The sequence below is a fragment of the Pavona decussata genome, unplaced genomic scaffold (genome assembly GCF_977016875.1).
Source record: "Pavona decussata unplaced genomic scaffold, jaPavDecu1.1 SCAFFOLD_44, whole genome shotgun sequence".
Taxonomy (NCBI): domain Eukaryota; kingdom Metazoa; phylum Cnidaria; class Anthozoa; order Scleractinia; family Agariciidae; genus Pavona; species Pavona decussata.
Window position 1 is genome coordinate 1,557,239 of NW_028145466.1, and position 20,262 is coordinate 1,577,500.

At 38.7% G+C, this 20,262-nt stretch overlaps 2 protein-coding genes across 2 annotated transcripts in view; one reads left to right on the forward strand and one right to left on the reverse strand.

Moving 5' to 3' along the window:
• Nucleotides 1–4,086: 4,086 nt before the first annotated feature.
• On the reverse strand, nt 4,087–16,672 carry LOC146482775 (polymerase delta-interacting protein 2-like). Its single transcript, XM_085106875.1, has 11 exons — nt 16,599–16,672; nt 16,465–16,525; nt 12,537–12,634; nt 12,122–12,224; nt 10,915–10,981; nt 10,326–10,439; nt 9,446–9,582; nt 8,525–8,551; nt 6,360–6,485; nt 6,201–6,280; nt 4,087–5,320 (listed from the first exon to the last, which is right to left on the reverse strand). Exons 1-11 carry the CDS (start codon nt 16,655–16,657, stop codon nt 5,203–5,205), a joined length of 990 nt encoding a protein of 329 aa, XP_084963001.1. The 5' UTR covers nt 16,658–16,672; the 3' UTR covers nt 4,087–5,202.
• Nucleotides 16,673–18,527: 1,855 nt separating this feature from the next.
• LOC146482776 (uncharacterized) overlaps nt 18,528–20,262 on the forward strand; it is an 8,019-nt gene continuing 6,284 nt past the window's right edge. The window contains exons 1-2 of the mRNA XM_085106877.1: nt 18,528–18,740; nt 19,935–20,118. Coding sequence (XP_084963003.1) covers nt 18,681–18,740; nt 19,935–20,118 — 244 coding nt within the window. The 5' untranslated portion in view covers nt 18,528–18,680. The remainder of the gene's footprint in view (nt 18,741–19,934; nt 20,119–20,262) is intronic.

Sequence of the window (20,262 nt, forward strand, 5' to 3'; positions counted from 1 at the left end):
GCTGTGATAAAGTACCGAAGGATAAAAATAACTGCTTTATGTACAAAATGTTTAATGTTTTTGCTTCAATTTCTTCTTTGGTTCGCTTGTACCCTTGGTTGTCCTGTTCTTCTCAATAGTCACGTGCAGCCGGTCAGTCGAAGAGCGCCTGGGAAGCCTGTTCGCAGTTAAGCTAGGAAATGGTCAAATTAAACCAGATTCTCCGTATTTTCTCTCAGAGAATGTTTGAAGATCCGTTATTAAAAGAGATGAATGTTGACATACTGGTTATATATGATAACTGAAGAGGCTTGCATATTTGCTTCAATGCCCGTTGATTTATAGCGTATTTTCTCTGCTGAAAGCAGCCTTAAGACTTCCGGTTTTGCCGGTCTCAGTAACTACAAAAAATGGACGCTACAAACAGATAGAAATGAGTGACGAACAGACGGACTAGTTAACACCATTCTAAGTCATGTTTCTAGTGCGAAATAAAGATTATGAAAGATTGTAGTCCGCAGAAAATTAACATTGGGAAAATCGCGAACTCTACTTGTAAACTGCACAACAAAATAAACCGCTCGAAACCTCGACACTCGGTCGAATCTCTTCGTAGTGGCGAAATTAGTTATCAACTCTGTTGATAAAACGAAACATTCGACAACCATCTTAGGCCTGTTTAAAACGGCCGAGACTGCTAGATGTAGCTATGCCTTGAAGATCGCCGGAACCCATCGAAGAACAATTCAGAAAATGCGGGAAACAGTTCCACAACTGCACAAAGACCGTTTAAAACCATAGTATCGAATAGTATGCTACACCTCATGACGTATTTTTGTGTGACATCGCTAGAGAGTTCTTGAAAGTTCCTTGCTAAGAGTACATGTTAAGAATACATTAATAGAAAATAAATACAGTTTGACAACGGCACAAACTGGCACGTTTAAAATTATAGTGTGCAACGTCTCATGCCGTATTTTTGAGTGACACCAATGGAGAGTTCTTGGAAGTTCCTTGATAAGAATACATGCCACTCAGCACGTTTACACAGTTCATGTTATAAGGTCTCGACCGGATAAATGGATGTTAACATAATTTAAAGCAAAGCTTTGAAGTAAGATAATTCTAATGGGACATTGACAAAATGAAGGCAAAAAACCATCAAAACTTAAAAGTTTTCATGGCCCACTTGACAGCGGTTCGGACTGTATTTTCGATTGTACTTCGCCGAAATGAGGAATTCTCGAGTGCGCTTCGCTTTAGTTTGCTTTCATACGCTCTCTGATTGGATAATTGGCACATAATGCCATCTTAAACTCTGTCTTTATTTGACGGATTTCTATGAATTTTTGACATCAAGATGGTCCTGTGAAGATCTCATTAAAAGGATCGGAAAGCGTAACCCCCTCTGATATGTGATATGATTGACCACCCCAAACCTTTTCAACTTTTTTGCCCTGGAATTGTGGGTTTTAAGACATCTCTCCATTAATGAACATGTTGAGTACTACTGTTAGTACAAATCTGTATTTTAGAGGTATACCTAATACACACAAGGATTGGGACCAAAGATTTTGAGTTTTACAGTGCGACGCGCCTTACCGTGGCCACCCAATAAACTTTTTTTTTTTAAAGTTAGCCATAATGTACAAAACGACATGTTTTCAATAATTCGTTGTTGCGTCACTTGCCTGTTAGACTTTGCAAGGAGGCGTGACCGTTAATCAAATTCGCGTATCCTGATTGGCTAACTTGTAAAAACAGTTTGTTGGGTGGCCACGCTAAGGCGCGTCGCACTGCCGAACCCCATTTCTCTCAAACCCATAGCTTTTTAAATTTATAATGGTAATTGAACTGAGTGGAGTGCAATTTGGTCTGAAATCATACTCGTGATTTCAAAATCGAACGAGCGCGCAGTGCAAGTTTGTTTTGAAATCACAAGTTCAATGACCACTTTATTACACCTATTTTGAAATCACAGAGTATCATTGTCAATATGACTGATATTCTATTTTCGTTACTTCATTTCCATTTTGATGGGCTAAAGAAAGGATGCGATTTAGAGATAGATAGTTTATTATCAAGAACCTTGCAGCCACAGGCTGAATTACGTTTGATTTACAATAAAATATATACTACAATAAAATACATGGCTAAGAAGAACTAATATAAAAGGACAAAAATATATAATTAAGAGAAAACAATATTACATCATTGCTTTATGGACATAGTGATAGATAAAACTATTTCAAGTACGAATGGTGTGGAGGCGCAAAGAGTGCTGACTCCTTAAATTGACTTCGCACTCATTCTTGGGATGCAGTAAGCTATACAGCTTGTGCAAGAGATTAGACAGGATGGAATTAAAAAGCTTATCACATAAGAACTCGCGGCGGTTGTGTAAGGGAACTAGACCAGTCAAAAGAAGCGCCTCATTGTACGAACAATCTGGATAGATAATACGCAAAGCTCGCCTTTGACATCTCTCAAGATCTACTGAAAGGTATTGCGGGAGGCTATGATGATAAACAGGGCATGCGTCAGTGACAGGCCTAATACAAGTCAAATAGAAGAGCAAAAGTTCCTCCGACTTGACTTGAGCAAAAAATGGTGCAATTTGGGAATAAATCGCACTGTTGAGAGCCAATCAGATTGCATGGATCACCAGTAATTTCAAAATGGGTGTAATAAATAGTTATATCAGTTACGAAATACCCTCAACTGTAGCTTTAAAATGGTATATCATATATGGACACTGAGTTTGTAGTCTTGGATCTGGAAAAAAATGGCATTTTGCCTTAGGCGCACATTTCTCAACCAATCAAAAGTCAGACTACCGATCAGTCGTGATTTGCCCTTATGGCGCTATTAACTTGTACTTGTTTGTTCTGAATTTTTCAGGAGTGTTCTCGATGAACTGAAAACCGCTTAAATAAATAGTAAAGATCGAGATGAAACCTCGTTTCGAGGGCCCCACTCTCTAACTCTCTTTCGCTAACACATGATAAGTTAAGGACGGTGCCTACTTTTGTTACTGGGCATACGTTCTGCGCATCTCGAGATACTCGGGTTTCCTATAGGTGGTGCCTAGTAATACAGGGATATTTTTGCGCGGTTTAAAACTATGCGGAGAAAGCAGAACTTAGCAAGTGTCCTTGGTATCCAAAGCGAAAATTGGCCGGAGGAACCATGCATTTTTCAGAGATAATAAAGCTTCAATTTGGAAAGAAAACGCCATACATTATATTGCTTTGTTTTTTTAGTCCTTTTTTGGAGTATTGTTGCTTAATTATCTCTAAAAAATGTGCGGTTAACCCCAATTTTCTTTTTGGATTTCAATAGCCCTTGCTAAGATCTGCTTTCCTCGCATAGTCAAAAATCAAACAAATATACGAGCGATTTGTACTCCAGTAACTCCAAAAACCATCTATGATGGATTACTTGTCATCATTTTATGTATTCCTATTCCAGAGAAGGATCATGCGAACGCATCTTTAGTTTGTTCCATTATTTTAGATTCATATCGGTATCTTCATTCATCCTGTGTCTTTCCATACTTGTCGCAAGAATTAAGTAGACAAACCTGAACAAAACTTCATGCCTCAGTCGGCCTTTCGGAGATGGCTAATACTTTATTTTGTGCAATTGCAACGTTCGTTTATTTATTCCAGTAGGTTTTGACAAGTTTTGGGAAATTTAGTATTGTGAAATTCCATCTTTGGCTGCAATATGGCAGACATCTTTTCGAATGCCAGGGTTCGTACTCTTTTGAGCTTTTGAAATTCCATGACTTTCCATGACCTTTTCCATGACTTCCCCAAGTTTTCCATGACCTAAATTTGACCATTATCTTGGAAATTATCTTTCATTTTGGGTATGATTTTACAATTTTCTTCGCAAAAAAACACAATTTATTTTGTACTTTTTCATTTTCCATGACTTTCGATGACGCACACCTAAATTCCATGACTTTCCAGGCCCGGCCAAATAAAATTCTAAAATTCCATGTTTTCCATGACCCGTACGAACCCTGGGATGCCCTTAATACGGCCTTACGAGGATTTATTTCGACATAACCAAAACTACAGTCAAAACGTGTCAAAAAACTTGTTTGTATGATATTTTTATTTGGCTATGCAAAATCGTTTATGAACAGTCACTACCTTTTAAAAGATAGGTTCTCTGTATTAGAATATTATACATTGTATTCACAATTTTTACATTTGCTCGCAAAATATCAATCGATAACTAAATCCATCAGAGCACAATAATGCCCTGACAAACGAACAAATAAACGCACAAAAAAATATATATTTAGGGCTTTGAAACCTTGACAAACAAACAAAAAATCAAGTTTGCTCCCAGGGTCCTGGGAACGTGGTTGAAAAAACATTTCTCCGACATATCTGGAAATGACAGCTGGACAAGGAAATTAAGCACAGATCTAAATGCCAGTGGAATCAAACAAAAACGGTGCCGCAGAAACTTGTTTCCAGAAAGTTTCCACAGTTTTCAGTGTGCATTCAGGCAATCTTTGTATGGAAGAAATATTTCTGTTTAAATTTAAATTCAGTAGCATTATCAGTCCACAACAAATGATGATTGAACGGAACCTTATAATTCTAATTCTGAAAATGGTTTCCAAGCAATGTCTCTTTGTTTGCCGTAGCCGTTCGTAATATGCTTAAATAAACAACTTCACTAGGTTTTCCAGCTGATATCCTAGCTGCATCCTCTATCGTGTAATTACTAGGGCCTGGCTAAATTAGGAAACGTTATAGTTTTTCTGTTCTTGCACGTGCAAAACAAGTTTCGGAAGAAAAAATTGCTTTCTGGCATCCTCGTACCCAGTGCCTACGATTTACTTGGTCGGCTAAAAAAACACGGGGCTCTGGGGACAAGAATGGTTTCTTGGAAACAAATACTGACATAAAAACAAACTACAAAAAGTGTTTTCCAATCAAAATGAATTCATAGGACACACATTTCGTTTCCAAAATATGTTTCTCCGTTTAGCCACTTAAGTAGAAACATTGTTTGCGGAACAGTGTTTACTAATTTAGCCAGACGCTTAGCATTCTGCTATAAACTATCTTTTTGTAATTTAGATCCATTTATCGTAGCAGCAAACCCTTTCGTTTGGCTACAACGCGGCGGTGACAGTTACAAAATATAAGATGCACACAATTAATAAAAATGATTTAAATAAGTCAGCATTCCTGCTCATGTTGTTGTTGTTCCTGTAGAATTTGGCGTGTCTTCTTCTCTGCTATCCAGTGCAAATGGAGGAATTGGCGCTTCAAATGTACTGCCATCTGATCGCTCGAATCGAAATTTACCCCTGGAGAATATACAAAAAAACCCAGTAAGCTCTTTTGGTCATCTCGCCCCCTATCGATTTCCCCCAAACCTGAGATTGGAACTTTCAAGGTGCTTTGCCCCAACATTAGGGTACAATTCACCTTAGCGGAAACAATAATTGGACAATTTTTGGGGGACAAAAATCGCTTTCAATGCAGTCCTTGTATAGGAATTCTGTTGGTTTGGAGTTTGTGGAGACAATAATGTGATCGTAAAATGTCCTTGTTTTGCTGGCTGTATGACCATGTCCGTAGGTATGAAGATTTGTGAGACAGGAAGTTGCAAACCCTGAGTTTTGGCGCATGGCTAAACTAGCAAAAGTTGTGAAGACATTTTTTGGGGGGAAAAAATGTTTCACAGTGTTTAGCACTACGACAAACATATGTTTTGCAACAAAACCAGAAACAACGACAAACAAAACGAACAAAAAACTAAACCAAAACAAATAATAATTGCGTTCGACGTAGAAAGAACGCACTCCTTATTGCATTTGGAGTCGAGATTGTATGGGACAATCAACGAATGAATGGATCTTGGGAAGCGTATCTGGCATCCCCTGCAGATTTTGCAGAGGCGGACGACGTCATCACCAACTTGGCAACGGAGAGAGAGCTTTGGATCGAGATCATCGAACGCACTCCCTAATCTTCGATTATTACGAGTATATTCTTCAATCAATTCAAATATACGGTATAATTTCGAAGATAAGCACTGAAAACCTTTAAAAATGAAAGGACCAACATTACAAGAAAAATTAATTATCACTCGATACAAAACAAAAATGAAGAATACTTTTCGGGTCTAAAAACCCTTTGGGTGTCTTGAGAAACGGGCGCCAGGTTGCGTGGCTGAATACTTACCACATATTGCCGCTGGGCGCTTGTAATGACACGTGACTGGTGTACTGGAAAGCAGGCTGCTGAGGCGATAGGACAGGCTCCTAAGAATCACAAGAGAGAGTGGTGGGTAAGATTGACGTTTCACCAAGCAATACCCCTTGCTACTCCCCAAAGTCTTACCTGCCCAACCACACCCCTCCCCCTGACAGTCTCAAGAGTGCCAGATAGACTGAATATTCTCCAGTGTCTTTCGCGTAGCTGTACCGTCTCCTGGCCAAGATTTTCAATTCTGATGCAGTAACGCCACTGAGAGGAAAAAAGGAAAAAGAAATAAATGTTTATTCTTTCAAAGCCAACTTATTTTTTGATAAATGTTGTCTCAACTTTTTACCTTATCCACGTTATCCAATAATATGAGCCTATGAGCTTTAAACGGAGGGGTTCACATTTCAGCGCATGTGCATGAATCTCAATGCTTTTTTCTCTTTCTTATCCACTTTATGGCCTTAAAAATCCCTCTCACGCGTACTTCAGTAATCACATTCTATAATTAGTCCAAGCAAAATGACTGATGACCAAAATTCACAGAAAATGCTAGTGGATTGTATTCATATTGTCGATATTGAATTATGCGTTGATCCGTAGGATTTATTCCATGGTTGATGTGTTTACAGTTATTTGCATCCGAAAAAACGAAATCATATGAAAAAATTTACCACCCGAGTTACCTATTCCCTTCCGAATGGTTCATAAACAACGAATTAAATTAAACAGGCTTGGGTCAAAGCGAGCAAAGGCTGTTTGATTAATGGACATGCGCAGAACCGTGAACCCCTCCCTTTACATGAAGGTATAGACTGTAAACAATCCGACTTTTTTGCGTCGGTCCGCCGTACTAACGCACGGTCTTCGATGTCCGAGCGAAGAAATGAAAAATGAGACTGGGGAGAGATCGAGACCTTACACGCTTTTAACCTCGGTCAGACGAAAAAAAAATAAGAAAAGTCAGTTAAAGATAAAGTTTTTACTTTGAGAGGTCAAAGACAAGTTTTTTGCGAGTCTCTGACTTTACTAAATCATTTTACGATTTACTATAAAAGCTACGTGTGTGTGTTTTTTTTAAAGCGAAGTATGTAGAGACCGGTCGGCACTGTGTCTTTGTTTTCTATTAGAATGTGTGATATCCGAAAAACCAAGTCATCTGGGCTGGGTTGTTCGAAAGCCGATTAACGCTAATCCATGATTAAAAGTTAACCGAGATGGTCAACTCGCTCATTAAAGATGGTTTTAAAGGCTCATTTTAATCTAATGGTAAAGAAAAGTCTAAGGCAAAACTGAGGGACAAAAATCTTTTGGACGAATCGTTACGGATTAGTAAATATACTCGAATCAAAGTTCACGTTAACCCAGGATTAGCTTAATCGGACTTTGAACAACTCGGCCCTGATGGTTCCTGAAATGTTTCCGGTAAATCGTAAAATGATTTAGGAAACTCACAACAAACCTATGATCAGATAACGAATGTTTGGTTTTATCAACAGAGTTCAGTGATAACTAAAGAGAAATTGGCCACCGCAAAGAGATCCGAGTCCTGACGTTTCGATCGTTAGCCCTTCGAAACGTCAGCACTCAAATCTCTTTACGGTGGCCAATTTACCTTTAGTTATCAACTCTCTTGATAAACCAAACATTCGTTTCTACTCCCCACCGATGCAGCACCGCAGTTTCTTTAGAAAATAACCCCCTAAACCTGTGATACGTTTGTTATCATCTTCGCTTCAAAGTAAAAACCTTTAGTTATCTTTAAAGGACTTTTCATTTTTTATTTTTTTACGTTTTGACCGCGGTTGACTCACGCCTGGGTGTGAGGCTCGCGCGCGCGAATCCACACATTCGGGGCTTCGGACCTCGCTTGTCCCAGGTTCGGCGATTCGCGGCTCCCACCGTAAGTTTTAAGAGAACAAACGACTGTTTTGTAGTGTAATAAAAGTGCAATGTTGACTGCAACACTTTCCTATGGCGAAGTATATTTTTCGGCATTTGCCACATTAAAATTGGGAAGTTTTTCGTGAATTAGTTACGTTGCATATCAATGAAATCACCTGAAATATGTTCACAATAAAAACTATGCACGAAGCCTCGTCTTCATAATGAAGTTCAAAGCAAGGAAATGGCCTATTTGAACCCATCACCTCTGTGTTTTGGAAATGGCCTATATTTGAGCCTACGACCTTTGTGACTTGGAAATGGCCTATTTGAATTCATGACCTTTGTGTATTCTGTAACAAATATCATGCTTAAGAAATTTGATAGTGAACAAGCTAAGAAATCACATCAATACACACCCAGTAGTCTTGTGATGGAAGAGTGTTCTGAAACCACAAAAAGCAATGATCTGATTATTTACACGGCAAATTACTTATACTGCAAATTGCTGAGAACATTGGCTTGATTCTGAGTTACACAGGATACTAAAGCGAGGCGAGCTGTATTACTGTATTAGATACATTACAGCAGAGAACATAAACGCTATTAAACTGTTCTTGAATAAATGCACACTACCTCGATAAATTAACTAAACTGAAATTAAAATTAACTGATTGCAATCTAATACCACATTTTTTATTGTGCAAGGATGTTCCAAAAAAATTGATGCTTGGAATGGATGTTTCTTTGCAAGGGTGTTTTCATGGGGGTATTAAGGGGGACTATCAGTTATGATCTGGGCCCTTAAGGCCGGGCCAGACGAGAGCCGATAGTAAACGATAGTGGCTGATAGTTGAACTATCGGCCACTATCGAGCGGGGTGCCAAATGAGACAAAACTATCGGCGACTATCGACAAAAATTTGAGCATGTTCAAACTCGATGACAGCGCCCGATAATAGCCGATAGTGGCCGATAGTTAGGTGCAAACAAGAGCGAGAGGTTCAACTATCGGCAACTATAGTTTACTATCGGCTCTCGTTTGGCCCGGCCTTTAAAATTTGATCTGGACTATAAAATTCACTAGATATCGTCACCTCGGAGGTTTAAAAGCAAAATATGTATGAGGAAGCTTAGGGTAAAACAAATTTATAACAATAATAAGAGGAAGATCTCCATGACATTATATTGCCCCTGAAATTTGAAGAGATCCTTTCAAAAGAAGAAGTTATTTGACTAGCAAAATGTAATACAGAACTGCTTCAAAGAACAAGTGAAATGAATTCTGAGCAAAGATATTTCTTTTGTTGCAACAGTCAGGTACATAATTATATACAGTACCTTTGATCCCATATAGAATGGCATGACAGTAACCCTTATATTTGAAGTTGTTTCCCTGTGGACATCAGTTAATTCCAGCCACTTGTGGTTCTTGTCCTGCCATGACTGGAGTGCCTCACGAGGGGTAAAGGATGGAACTGTAAATGAACAAGTTAGCATTTCTGCATAAAAGTTTTCCTATTCAACCCACTTCCTCATCATGCAAATTGAACACTAAATTATTTAATAATAAATAATAATTTATTACTAATTTAAATTAATTATTTAAAATTAATAATTAAAATTAATTAATTATTAATAATGTTAATAATTTATTAATTGTTTTAATAATTAATAATTTTCATAATTATTTTAATTGTGTCTTCAGTACATAAGTTATTTGGACGCAAATTCGTTGACGCTCTTTCATCATCATCATTTATTTGCATTACTAAAAAAAAGAATTAATTCAATTTACAATAATGGCGAGGAGACCTCAAGAAACCACCAAGCTTATAAGAGATGCCACCTCAGCTGTCATTAATAGATAAAAATATGGTACTGCGTAAGTGCGGCTTGGTCAATTGATGATTTTATACATAAAAACAGCAAGATTTTTTTCTTAAAGGCGAAAAAACTAGATGAAGAAGTAACTGATATTGAGAGAGAGTTGCAGATTTTGGGACCTTGGTAAAGGACTGTAAATTGCTTAAGATTTGTGTGACAAGAATGCGATTGAAATGAATTAACTTACGTTTTTGGAGAATCCTAGAACCTGTCAACAGTAGAGGGAAGGTTTGAGGCTGAAAATCCTGCCAGATGCTAAGTTTTTCCTATTCAACCCACTTCCTCATCATGCAAATTAAACACCAAGTAACTGCTAGAACTAATATTTATTTACCTCTTCCAGGCTCGGCATGCAAGAATTTATCAAAAAGTTCATGATGGATTGGGCGAGAAAATGCATCTGAAACCATGTATGGAAGCACATCCTCCTGGGAGATGTAATCCAGCCCTAAAAACATGAAAAACAAACAATTTAGCACCTGACAACTCTTTCTATAAATGTAAGAAATGTTTTTGTTATAATCATTACCCTCATTTCAACAATGAATAAAACTTTTACATATATGATAGACTTGTTTATCTTGATTAAATACCAAGGTGGAAATGCCAGTCTAGCCCTGCCCAAAGTCATACATTATTTTGCTATCCCCTTTCGTCTGCTGTCCTGTTGTGTAAACTCGTTGTTATTGGCTGGTTGGGAACACAGTTATTTATTACCATTGTGCACAGATTTCTGGCCAATCAAAAGCGGGGAATTCAAATGCTTCTGGAACTGGTTTGGTAAAAGTAATTGCCCAGGGGCTCTTCCGTTCTTACAATAAACTTTTGCCCACAAAAATCCCTTCCACCGGACTTTCTGCCTCTGGCAATGGGTCTCCGAGGATGGGAACTTTACAGCAATGTTAAAAAATTGATCTACTTACCTGGAATTGAGTAAAGTGCAGTGTCACTATCATATCCAAGAAATGTTACAATCTCTGGTTGAGCTCTCTGAAATAATTAATATATAGAATGTAAAACTTTTAGTGAGTTAAACGGTGAGTGCTGCATTGCATGTCTGGAGCACTTTGCCAGAGTTTATCAACTTTGAGCCCAGGCGTGCATTTGTCAAAGCTCTCACAGAGGTTTTGGGCCCAAAGAGTATTTCATATCCCTTTTTCTAAAGATTACTGGTTGTTTTGGCATACAAACTTAAACTCAATATGTTTCTCAATCTTGAAAAACATCAAATGTTTTTGCTTTCAAAAATTATAACATTATTCAAAAACTGAACTTTTGCTAATGAATTTTGTGCATGTAAAATAGTTTTGTTTTAGCTCCAAAATCATTTCGGGAGTTTGAGAAATGCTGGGCTGTCATTTGAAACTAGTGACAACTGATCATGAGTAAAATTAATAAGATCATGGCAGGTACAGCTTCGTAACTACAGCAAAGGTACATGTAACTGACAATCCGGAGTAGAAGAGTGACAAAACAACAACAGGCATACAATATTTTCTTTAGTTCATAACCAGCTAGTCATGAACTTTTATTGTGGAGCCAGCTTCCGTTATTAATTTAACAGTACTGTTGAGTTACTAATGCCAGTGTAACTTAGGAACAGAAGAGGGTGGAAGGAAGAAAAACTGCAATACAATTACGGTAAACATGTAAATGGGCAGTGCTTCCTAATACCCACTGACAGAGGTATTTTTGCACAGTTAATAATTATGCAGCAAAAGAGATCTAAGCATGGGATATTGAAATCCAAAAAGAAAGTTTGGTAAAACGAGGTATCTTTTCAGAGATAATTAATCTACAACAATTTCTAAAAAGTTTTACCGCAAATTTTCTCTTTGGATTTCAATAATGTTTGCTTAGATCTGCTTTAAAAATACTTTTAAATTATTGGTCACTATATTTTGAAAAGAAATCATAGATCCTCACACCATTCCAAGATGCACAGACACTTGTGCAGTATTTAAAGGAGGTACCATGCTTAAAATAATACTCACCCTTCAGGAATCATGGCATACCGACTGCTTAAATTAAGGACCTTAGTCTCACAGTGCCTTGTACACCTCAACAGCAATATGTGCCATTTTCTCTTCTATTGGAATTCAAGATATCAGAAGTAATTTCTTTACTTACAATAAATGGGGAATCTCTGTTATCAATCAGTGCTTGATAATAAGTCTGTGTTTCAGCCTTGATCTCCTTGCCAGGATTGAAAGATCCATTCTCTTCAAAGGATCTATTAAAATAAGAGCTAAGATTTGAACTTACTGTGTCATTATAGACTGAAGCAATTCCTTAATCTACGAGACAGAGTACATACATGTATGAAATGGCACGCTTAAAGCCTGCCTGCAGTTCGTTAAATTATTCATTCATGTGCTCGTGACACTTGGTATCAGTGTCCCTTCAATTTTTTCGTTGAGTCAACTCTAAGCTTTGTAATTTCCAAAATTTAATTTGCCTTCTAAAGGGAAGGCATTTTAAGCCACCCATGTACCACTGGGCATTGCACCAGGGCAGCAACCTCCTGTAACCACTGATAACTCACTTTTCGTTTTCTCTTGTTTCTTTATCACGGTCATACACTCTTGCTGTCCAGGTGAAAAGTATTACTCCCCTGTAGCCAAATATTCTGTGAAGAAAGAGCTGTGGAAAAAATAAAAGGGCTGTTTAAGGGTGCTTTCCATTTGTCACAACTGGACGGCCAGACCAGTCATTTCACCGATGGAATTCGCCAATAAAATATTAATTTGAAGGACTGGTCATATGAATGCTCTTCCAATTTCTTCAGCATGGCACCAAAAATTTCCGGAATGGAAAATTTTAAAGAATTTGTATAACCTGCTCCTCAGAATGGCACAATCCATTATCGTTCTGGCTGTTCAATTCTGATAAAATGATGGAAAGCTTTCTAAATTAAAAAGCCTAAATTATTGTACTATTGTTATAAACTCTATGCCCATCAGGCAAATCTTGTTTCAAATTTAGAGAGATAGTTTACTAAGAAAGTCTTTCTCTCCAGTCAGGTGAACCTTTTATCCTTTTTAGTGACAACTATCTAATTCTCCTAATACAGCTGTAATATACATGTATATTTTTCTTTAAGATGTAATGTCCCGCAATGTCATTTAAAAAACCTCCATTCAGTATATTTGAGAATTCCCCCTCTCGATCAAGACAAACACCATTAAGCAGAGCTGTCGCATCACGTTTTTATCAAAAGGGTGGAAAGAATCTCTTATACAAAAGGAAAATCGCTTTAAGAGACGCTTGTAAAAGCAAAACTGATAAAGCTTCTTTCAACATAAAAGTTGTACAGTGGGAGTCGCACAGGTATGTGCAGGGCTGTCATGAAGTTTTGAAGCAGGCATAACATGGAAGATGTCACCTGTAACATCCTCAGGCCCTCTGGCCCTGAGCTTCTAGGGGGGTCTGGGGGCATGCCCCCCCAGAAAATTTCTAAAATTGGGTTCCCGGAAATGCATTTTCCTGCACTCTGGGGCACGAATTTTTTATTCTCTCAACCATAAAGTAATGCTAGATGAAAGAAGTAAAAAACATATGCACTGCTGCGAAAAACGTGAAATACATGATCTAAGTGCTTTGTCTTACAAACTTCACGATTGGTCCTTTTTGCTGTATCTGCAGTCACTGGTGTAAATTAAACATTCTGCTTTTAATTCCCGGTAATATATTTATAGGCTTTACAGAGACAAAAGAAGTTTTAAATTTCTTCAACAGTTTTCAGCGTGTTAGTGTCAATTGTTTGAACATATGCATTTGAAGCTGAGTCTCTGACCATAAAAGATTAGTCATCTTCACTTTCACAATCAGAGCTTAGCTCTGCTCTAGTACAGACCTCCACACCGCGAAAGTTGGTCAGCGGAATCCAATTCAAAGTAAGCACCGCGCATTGCATAATGAGTTTTGCTGCTGAAAATGGCGTCGGGAACATTGTAAATAGGAGATTTTATCCGAGGGTTTTTGAAGGGAGGTTTGGTTTGTGCTGAAACATGTCTAGCATCAAGGACACAGAAGACGCAAAGCAACAATTATATTTATTTTAAAATTAAGGTAAATGTTTATAAATAAATTTCAATTTATCTTGTTCCGTGAACGTGCTTATTATTATTTTACGCCGCCGCAACCATCAGCCGTAACATCGACTGAGCTCAGCCGTAACAGGTGTTACGGGTTACGGCCCCTAATGACAGCCCTGATGTGAACCCCATTTTAACGTGATTCTTATCAATCTATCTGACGATAAAACACGGGCTATGATTGGGCCAGTCGTCAAGAGATAATTTGGCGCAAGGCAGTTCCAGAAAATGGAACTGTACATGTAGCTGTGATTGGCTAAAATCAGGAAAGGAATGTGGTTCGAATGTGAGGAGCCGTTTGAGGGGAAGCATGACGAGACACAGAACAGATGCGAGGGAGACTACTCCCTCTCTTGGTCAAATCTCCCCCTCCAGGGAAGTTCACCTCTCAAATCCCCCATTTAAGGACAGTGTTTACTTCTGTTACTGCGTATATGTTGTGTGCATTTCAGGATACTCAGGTTTCCTATGGGTGGTGCCTATAATACAGGGATATTTTTGCACGGATTTCCTTTTTTTTTTTTGGTCCTTTGGGAATACCCACCTCCCCTCCCCCTGAAAGTTCCAACCTTTTCTGTAATGGTATTTCCCATTTAAAAACCATCAAAAATTTACCACTCTCTTCAATACAACACTCAGTCTGGGCACTATCCCCTTCTTCTCTCCGTAAAACTACCTGCAGAGGGTAGACTGTTCACAGTCCCCCTATTTTTCCGTGGGATTCTCGAGACCGGTATGCTTCGATGGAACCGCCGCCATCTTGGTTTGTAAAAGCGAGCGCGATCTGGGGAGAATGTCTAAACTACCGAGGGGAGCGGGAGTGGGTGTTAGTATAGTTGGGGATGGGAAGCGAAAAAATAGAGGGACTGTAACAGCTTCTCACCGTCTCGCGTTCCAAAGGCCCGTTGCACCAGCAACGGCAACACCTCATTGGTCAATTAGACAATAGTAGTTCTGAAGCGTTGACAGCATGACTGACGTATCTTTCACCACCGGTTCTAAAAGGGGATACGGCTGGCGTGTAATGTGAAGATCGTGGGGAATGTTTTGATTTTTATCGTTTGTCTCGTCGGCTCGGAGGTCTGATAGTTGAAAATCAGCGGATGTTTGGCAGGCAGCAGACTGCAGTTTTCCGTCTCTTTGGACTGCTTTGAAGTAGATGGCGAACTGTAGGGACGACTTTTTTAAACAATTCTCTGGGGCGAAACAACACACACAAAGCGCTTGAAACGTTGCTGATCGTGGCTTTCCTTGCAAGCGCTTTTGCAAAGACGTGAAGATTTCCCATCTTGTGGATCCACTTCAACTCCAAGATCGATGTGCTTTAAAAAGATCGGCTAGAGGAATGCTGGCAACTCCAGCTCTTTCCGGGATCTTAAACAAATTTTTTGTGGAAATGTACTTGTTTTTCTTCCCGAATCGCCGACTGCTATTTTAAAATAAATGTTACAAAATATGCGGCATGTATCTGAAGGTTTCGCTGTTTGCTTCACTGCATGTGTTCCGCTTGTATTGAAATTCACTTTGCAAATAGCTGATGTACTGTACTGTATTTTCAAGCCTACACTCGAAAGACTTTCGCAACTTCATTTTATTTCTCAACTGTACTTTGTTTCGAAATGGTACAGAAACAGTACTATCGTATTTCCTTCAATTTGACATGTTTATCTCTGGGGAGTATATTTTTTGTTTGATTCAATTTGTCGAGGCGACAAAGTCTCGGCACGCCCCTCGAACACGAGACAGTGAGAAGCTGTTACAGTCTCCCTATTTTTCCCGCCACCTCCAAACTCCACTCCCCTCCCCTCGGTAGTTTAGACAGTCTTCCCAGATCGCGCCCGCTTTTACAAACCAAGATGGCGGCAGCTCCATCGAAGCATACCGGTCTCGAGAATCCCACGGAAAAATAGGGGGACTGTAAACAGTCTATGCAGAGGGAAGTTCACTGCTCAAATCCCCAACTCAATGTGCCAGAAAGGGAAAACCTGTGATTGCCCAGCAGGGGGGCAGAGGATATGAGAGGAGAGATTTGACCAATTAACTAGCATTAAACATGATATCGTTTCCAGTAGCATGATGCCCAGTATCTTAAAGTATCTGCGTATCGTAAAAATTGTTGTTGGAAACGAGAGGCTACATATGGTGTTCTTCAGTTAAGTATTCAAGCTTTGAAAATGTTGCTGGAGTTAATTAATGCACATGCTCTGGGGTTCTTTGCACATGACATGTGGGACTACCCTCAGAAACAGAAACCACCGTGTTATACACAACTACAAAATGCTTTCAAGAGTTTTCCTTCAGAAATACAATCAAAGCAACAAAGAAATACATTATAAGGGATTCCATTATAAGCGCTGCTGTTTAGCTGATGCGTACCTGTCCGGGTTCATATTTTCCGCTTGTCTTTGGCTCTTGGAAACGTCCGATTTCCGCCAATCTGAAAGTATGGCAAGGAATAAGTAAGAAGCATAAGTGTGATTGGTGAATATGAAAGAAAATTACCGTCTTACCGCGCATAATGCCGTCTGATTTGCAGAAAACCACACACAACGTTTCGTAGCTTCGCCATCTTTTCTTCACCGTTTTACGGAGAAACCGCTGTCCCAAAGAAGGTCAAACTCTTTTTTCCACCTTTTTCCCCACCCCACCCAGAACAATCCAAGGCGCCTGAAGACGTTCACGTGGGGTGTTTGGTCGATGAAAACATTTTCATTGTATGGCTTCCAACAGGCACAATCTCTCCATCTCCCCCCCCCCCCCCCTCATGGTTAACTTTAGCACTTTATCATACACTGCAGAGTTAATTCTCCGGTCCATCAAATATAGCTTAGTTAAAATTCATCAATGAAAATACACAGAAAAAAACAGACAAAAAAAAAGCTTTCCTAAATGAAACATTTATTCAGATAAGCGTTTATTTACATCTAACAATTTTCGCTTACCTAAAGGATTTAAAAGAATTGAGAGTCAGATTTGAAACCAAATATATTATTAACCAGTGCGGAGCACGTTTTTCAAATATTTCGCGAAAACTGTTAGGAATACTAAGAATCCGGCGGTCAATCAAAATAGTATTTAAGTAAAAATGACGCGACGATCAAACTTTTAACCGTTTTATTTATAATAATAATAATAATAATAATAATAATAATAATAATAATAATAATAATAATAATTATAATAATAATAGTAATAATAACAATATTATTATTATTAAACGCTCTTATTATTATTATTATTATTATTATTATTATTATTATTATTATTATTATACTTTTTTATAGCAAGGTGGATCCCCAGTAGCGCTCAAGCATTTTTAACCAAGACGGCGGCGCCAGTGATGACCTTTACTCTAGCTCTTCGCTTTGAAATGCCACGATCTGTCCATCAAAGTGCAATCCAATTTCCACAGTTTAAATGGTCGATTTGCCGCTACATTATGTTTGTTTTCTTTCTAAAACGACATATTAGAGTCTGAAGCATGAACCACTTGGCGGCCATTTTGACTGACTGATTGGATCTTTTACGCGAACGAAAAAAGCCTTCCTTTCTAGGCACCTAGCCTCCCACGTAGTCCCTTTTAGCGGACTCGTATACGAGTCCCGTAAAAAGACTGCGCTGAAGGCTAGGCCCTACTAAAACCTACAAATATGAGCGCAGATTATGTATTCTGATTGATCCGTGTTTGATGCAGAAAATTGAAACAATAGAGGACTAAACTGATATCCCTTCTAGAGGGGAAGAGCGTTTAATTCGGGTTTAACGAATAAATTTTATCAAAAGAAATTATGATTTGTAACTTCGAGGAAGAAAGAGAAACAAAACCTTGACGCGGTATGCTGAAGGCAAACCGCGTAATTAAAACTAATGTCCGAAAAAATGAAGCAACAAAAAATTTCTTTATGAGGGTAACCTGGTAACAGGCTCCCAAGTGGGATAAAGGACGAAAAGATAAATTGGCGAGCCGGGCGAGCGGAGCGAGGTATGGGTATATGAGAGTAAATTATTATGCAATCCGTGACACAACATACTCGGAGAAAAATTAAAGAAAATCCGAGTTCTCCCAACACAGTAGACAGACCTGTGACCTTCCGATTACTAGATGCTCTATGACCACTGAGCTACCGGAGACCCGTGGGAGCTCAGGCCATCAAACTAGGTTCATATGTTATAAAACAACTTATATCTCATAGGACAAGTAAAAGTCATTCGGCATCCAACGAGTTGCAAGAGAGACTGTATCTTCACTTGAATCGGCTTTACTCTAATTTCACCGATGCCCATCTTTGTAGAAGTAAGGGATCGAGAAAAGAAGTCTGTTTTTTCTCATTTATCTTCACTGTAAATTTAAAATATCTGTTTAAAAGTAAAGTTAAGCGGGGATGTCAGTGGTCACGTGATCATCATGTGATCAAATCATCCTTTCATTTTCTCGACCAATCATTGCCTTACTTCATATTGCACGCGCTATGATTAAACAATGGCATTCCTGTACTTAAGACACATATGTTGGAAGATTTTTCAGTTTCACGCTGACTTAAGTTCTTAAGAGAAGAGAAGTTTGTGTTCAGAAAAGACGATTTACTGTAACCATGGGAGCAGCTTTTAGCCGCAGAAAGCCATCCAGAAAGCATTTCTATGCAAAGAAACAGGTAAGAGGAGTACGCAGTAGAAATTGGTTCGAAATGCGTGGAAAAAGTTGCGCGTCTTGTTGCGTTGATTTTTCAAAAGGTTTTCAACGGCAAAACTTTGTGAAGTCATGCACGCGCTATGAAAACCCAAACTTCTGCGGATGTCCAGTGACATTCACGACTCACAAGCATTCATTTTAATGGTTAATTCCCAAAAGGAAATCGAAAAAAGGGCTGTTGGGTCGAGAATGGTCCAGGAAGTAATAGAGACAGTTTGTAAGACTGTAATAGATATTTTAAACTTGGGAAAAGTTTTTTCTTCAGTTCTTTTTTGGGTGGCTAAGATTTTGAGGGGCACCACAATGGTTTCGTGAGTTTTCCTGTCGTACGGTTCGTGCGTCTGTAATTGAAATCAATCAATCAGAGGTCAACACTGGGTCAAAAGTAACTTTTCATGCGATATTTACGTCTGCGCTCAGTGTCATTGGTTGTTTCGAACAAGAGAAATTTCTCTAAGTTTACATAAAAGGCGCAAGAGAATGTTAAGCATGACGCGAAATATTATTTTGGTTTAGTCAACAATGAGGTGTTACCTTTTTGGATGAGGGATTGGATGGCGAATGAAAACCAGGTTTGTCTGCGTCTTGCACTGCGGGCTCAATCTCTGTATGGCAGGCACTAGAGAAGTAGTTTTCAAAGCGAGTCTCGATTCTTGCTCTTTATTTAATTGCAAAATAACTTGAGAAGCGTTTACTCTAGACCAATAAGAATCGATGTAACTTCTCTGATGACAAACCGGGCGGGTGATCGCAACGAGTGAGCGTATCAGAAAGATGCGTTCTCGCTAGCAAGCCTTTAACGTAAAGGTCGGTTCGCTAGACATGCGCATTGAGACCTGTTACAACAGTGACTTGACCGGGGAGTGAAGGTTGAAACTCAATTGAAAGCCGATCAACTTGAAACCGAAAAAAGGGAAATTAGCTGTATATTCCCAAAATAAAGTATCCTCAGAAATTTACTGCTGGTTTTGATTCTACGACAAGCTGAGGCGGAGCATGTCGAGCTAGGGAAAGTCTATTTATTTATTTATTTCTGAAATAACCTCAAAACTTTCAATAAAAAGCTGAAACGAATTGAAAAAATTGAAGAATGAATTTCAGATTTATTGTGAAAACTAACAGCCCGTTTTAACAGTAATAAAATCTTTTCGTTTAGATTTCAAGAGGAATTTTCTCCAAGCTATGCGAAACATCAGACGGCGGAAAGAAATTCCAAACACGGGGACGAAAAAATTTGAATGACTGCGTCGAGAAAGGGGCCTCGCGGCTGTACGAAAACATGCCGCCTTTTTCTATTTTATCCTTTATGGCTGGCGAAAAACTGCCAGGTGAATTTACAGGTAAGTATATAACTTACTAAAACGTCACCGATTGCGATGCTTACATATAGCGTGCAAATCACACACTATATGCTGAAATGATTCTAAAAATGTAATGCAGCCATTTTTAAGATATGGTATATGCCAAGCATTATTTGATTTCAC